This window comes from Chiroxiphia lanceolata, chromosome 3, assembly GCF_009829145.1.
Source record: "Chiroxiphia lanceolata isolate bChiLan1 chromosome 3, bChiLan1.pri, whole genome shotgun sequence".
NCBI lineage: Eukaryota > Metazoa > Chordata > Aves > Passeriformes > Pipridae > Chiroxiphia > Chiroxiphia lanceolata.
The window spans coordinates 116,237,949-116,242,040 of record NC_045639.1 but is presented as its reverse complement, the minus strand read 5'-3'; the positions used below and the strand labels follow the sequence as shown (position 1 = coordinate 116,242,040).

At 66.7% G+C, this 4,092-nt stretch overlaps 1 protein-coding gene across 1 annotated transcript; it reads left to right on the top strand.

The window, feature by feature from the left end:
• The first annotated feature begins 464 nt into the window (after positions 1 to 464).
• On the top strand, positions 465 to 2,114 carry UCN (urocortin). The gene is made up of 3 exons (XM_032682262.1): positions 465 to 603; positions 753 to 1,355; positions 1,555 to 2,114. The coding sequence occupies exons 1-3, from the start codon at positions 465 to 467 to the stop codon at positions 1,875 to 1,877; spliced, it is 1,065 nt and encodes a 354-aa protein (XP_032538153.1). The 3' UTR covers positions 1,878 to 2,114.
• Positions 2,115 to 4,092: the final 1,978 nt, after the last annotated feature.

Below are 4,092 nucleotides of genomic sequence, written 5' to 3'. Positions count from 1 at the left end.
TCACACCGGATCGTGTCACGGGGGCATGGCACTGTGTGCTGCCTTGCTGTGAGCAGGGCTGTGCCCCACTGCCCCTCTGCCACCTGGTGTGGGACACACCATGCAAGGGGCCAGACTGAGCCTCTGTCCCCAGATCTGCCCAACGCTGGCACTGTGGAAGGAGCCCAATCTGGGCCTAGCTGGGCACCTGCACCAGCGTCGGTTCTGGGTGTTGGCTTGGCTGCAGTTGGGGTTGGGGGTCTGCACTCGGGGGTCTGCTGGCAGTGGTGTGGTGCACTCGGGGGTCTGCCAGCAGCAGTGTGAAGCACTCGGGGGTCTGTTGGCAGTGTTGTGGTGCACTCAGGGGGGCTGCCAGCAGTGATGTGAAGCACCAGCAGCCACCTCACCGTTTGGCAGCGGCGCTGGTGCCCCATCGGAACACCCTGCATCGAGCACGCCGCTGCCGACTCCGGTGTCTCCGCTCTATGACTCACAGGACTTGGCCGGTGCTGCCGCTGCGCTTCGGGGTCTGCAGCTCCTGCACCTCGGCACCACCCGCTCTGCCCGGGGCACGGGGCCACAGACAGGCCGGGGGTCCCCCACCCATGACCGTCCTGTCCCGGAGTTGCCGGTGCCCGGGGTGTCCCCCCCACGCCCAGGGATCCCCCCCACGTCCAGGGATCCCCCCTGCCGCCGCCCACGTTCCCTGCTCAGGACGTCGCTGCTCGAGGCGGCTGCTCGGCCCGGTAACGCGGGGGTCCGTTGACGGGGAGCCACGGCTCAACCCGATACAGCTCACCGGTACAGCTCCCCGGTACAGCTCCCCGGGAGCTCACCGGTACAACTCACCGGGAGCTCACCAGTAAATCTCACCGGGAGCTCACCGGTACAGCTCAACGACGCGTCCCGGCCGTTCAGCACCGCGGACAGCGGCGGAGAACGGGGCTGGCGGGGGGCAGCAGAGCCGGGAGAGGGAGCGAGGGAACCGGAGGGCCGGGGGAGCGGGGGACAGAACGACCCAAGGCACCCGCTGGCTCCGGCCGCGGCACCGCCGAGCCCCTTTGGCGGGCGCCGGAACGGAACCGGAGCGGCGGCTCCCGAGAGCGGGGAGAGCACGGTCTGCCCCGCCGCCGGGGACCCGCTGCCCCGCAGCCCCGTCCCGCCGCCGGGGACCCGCTCCCCGCCGCCCGGTGCCCCCCGCTCCCACCCCCCGCTCCCGCCCCCCGCCGCCCCGTGCGTGCCCGGCGCTGACGTCAGCCCGGGCTCCGGGGCCGATATAACCCCCGGACGCGCCGCCGGCTCAGCTCCCGCGGGACGGACCGCGCTCGCTCCGCCGCCAGCACCGGCAGCAACAGGGGACGGGCACAGCGCACCGGGTACGGGCCGGGGCTTGGGCACCGGGCGGGGACCGCGCCGGGCCGGGGCCGGGGGGCGCAGCGGGGATGGGACGGGGCGGCCGGGCGGGTTGGGGGCACCGAGCCCGGGGCGGTCCCCGCGCCGCCGGGGACGCGATTCCCGTCGAGCCCCCGCAGCCGCCCCGGTCTCTACTGTGGCGCTGAGCCCTCGGACTCGCAGGTTCGGAGAGACCGAGGATGCGGCGGGCGCTGCTCACTCTCCTGCTGCTGCTCGCCCGCTCGCCGCCCGTCGCCGCCCTCCCCACCACCACCGACGGCTCCGTCCCGGCGGCCGCGGCCGGGATCGGGGCTCGGGGCCGCCCGCTCTGGCCGCCGCTGGCGCCGCCGGCCCCGGGGCAGTGGAGAGGGCGGCGGGACGAGCCACCGCTTTCCATCGACCTCACCTTCCACCTCCTACGGCACCTCCTGCTCCTCGCCCGCGCCCAGAGCCAGCGCGCCCGCGCCGACTCCAACCGCCGCATCCTCGACGCCGTGGGACGCTGACCCCCCCCGGGACCGCCGGACCCCCCGGGAACCCCCGTAACCCCGGGTCTGCACCGGCCTCCGGCCACCGCCTCGGCCTCTGCGCTGTGGGGCGCCCGGTGCCTCACCGGCAAACGCACCGGCACCGACACCGGCACCGGCTGCACCGCCTCAGCCCCGGCGCTGGGGCGAGTGGGAGCGGAACCGGCCCCGGGACGGTCCTGCACCGATTTTGTAATAAAAAGTGGTGGAAACCCGGGGCGTGAGCAAGTGCGGGGCTGTGCTGGGCCAGGGGCTGGAAAACTGGGAACGGGCTCACTGGGAGATGGGCTCACCGGGTATGGGGAATGGACTCACAAGGGATGGGGAATGGGCTCACCAGGAACAGGGAATGGGGGAATAGGCTCACTGGGATTGAGGAAGGGGCTCACCAGGAATGGGAAATGGGCTCACCAGGAACGGGGAAACAGACTCATTGGAAGTGGGGGAATGCATTCACTGGGAATGGGGGAACAGGCTCAGAGGGAATGGGGAATGCGCTCACTGGGAATGGAGAAAGGGCTCACCAGGAACAGGGAACAGGATGAGCTGGGCTGGGACTGGGTGGCAGCAGCTGGGCTGGCAGCACAAACCCACCAGCACTGGGGATGGGGCTGTGTGTGTTCCCGGGTCAGGGCATGAGATATTGTGGTCTCCGGGGAGAGAAGATGCTCCCAGACCCTCAGGTGTGGCAGCAGTGGGAAGCAGAGGGTACAGAGTGGTGGGAACAGCGGGTCCTCATCACCAGTGAGCTGGGCACAGTGGCTGTACCCACCTGTGGGCCAGTGGGGATGTGAGTGGGTGAGGCAGCTCCACCCTGGGATGGCTGATGGGGCTGGGGAAGGGACAGATACAGGCCCTTTGTGGGGGGACATGACCACCCATTCAGGAGCACCAGGGGTGGGGGGCACCTCTGTGGGACACACGGTGCTGCTGAGCAGGTCAGGGCTGGAGCCACAGGCAGGGAGGGGGACACTGTAGTGGGCCGTGTTTCAGGCCCCCAACCAAGAGGACAGGGATGAAACCTTCTGAGGCAGCTGGGGGAGGTTCAACCTCCCCATGGGTAGCCCTGTTCCTCACCAGGACCTCCAGCCCTGTCTGTGGAAGGTGTCTCTGCCTGTGGTGGTGGGTGGGACTGGGTGGTCCCTTCCTGTCTAAGCCAGCTGAAAATTCTGTGGTAACATCCCACTACATGCTGGAGGGGCAGCGTGGCAGGGCTGGAGCAGGGAGGGGTGTTTTTGGGAGGGGTACCTGGGAAGGACTGCGTGAGGATGTGATGGCAGAGGAGGTCGGTGCCCGGGGCAGGTAAGAGAGCAGGCAGAGGGGTGCAGGCAGGGGGTGCAGCCCCTGGATTTTGAGTGAGCCACTTTCAGTGACCAGATGGCTCTGGTAGGAGGCAGCTCCAAGGGATGAGGGAGCTGAGAAATGCCAGGAGACCTTTGGGAATGAGCTTGAGGCTTGGCTGCAGCTGGAAGGGACCTGGGGAGATCCCCCAGTCCAGCCCCTACTCCAGCTGCTTGTGCTGTGTCCATTGGAGCTTGAAAGGGCAAATTCCACTATGTCATGAGGACCCTGGAGCTGGAAGGCCATGCAAGAAGGATTGTACTGGGACAATTACTCTTTGGAGATATTCAAATTGGATGGGACACTGACCTGGACACTCCAGCCAACCCTGATGAGCAGGGCTGGGTGTGGGAGGGCTCAGGGGCCTCTTACCCCTCACACAGCTGTTGGCAGCTTCCCAGTTGGCAGGGCCACAAGGCCTCTGGGCAGCCTATTCCAGATAACCTGTGTGATCAGCTTCACTGCAAAAATACCCCAAACCTTTGCTGCACTGGGAAGAGCCTGGTTCCCTCTTCTTTCCCTCCCATCAGGCAAGTATTTGTTGTCCTTCATGTCCTTCAGTAGCTGCAGCTGGACAGTCATGATTAAGCAATAGCACCATGAACCTTGTAGGCTGGGCTAATCTTCTCTTTTAAGGAAAAAGGAAGACCACTCCAAGAGGAATGGGCTGCCTGGGTGAGAAGCACCAGGAGTGTTGTCAGCAGGACTGGGCAGCACCTGGGGAAAAGGTAATTCCAGCAGCAGGAGGTCACAACCACCGACTCACTGACCACCTCCTCAGAACAGACCCCCAACAAACAGAGGGAAGAGCTGCTCCTGCAGAGGGATCAGTGTGGGAAGGGAGAGACACCCA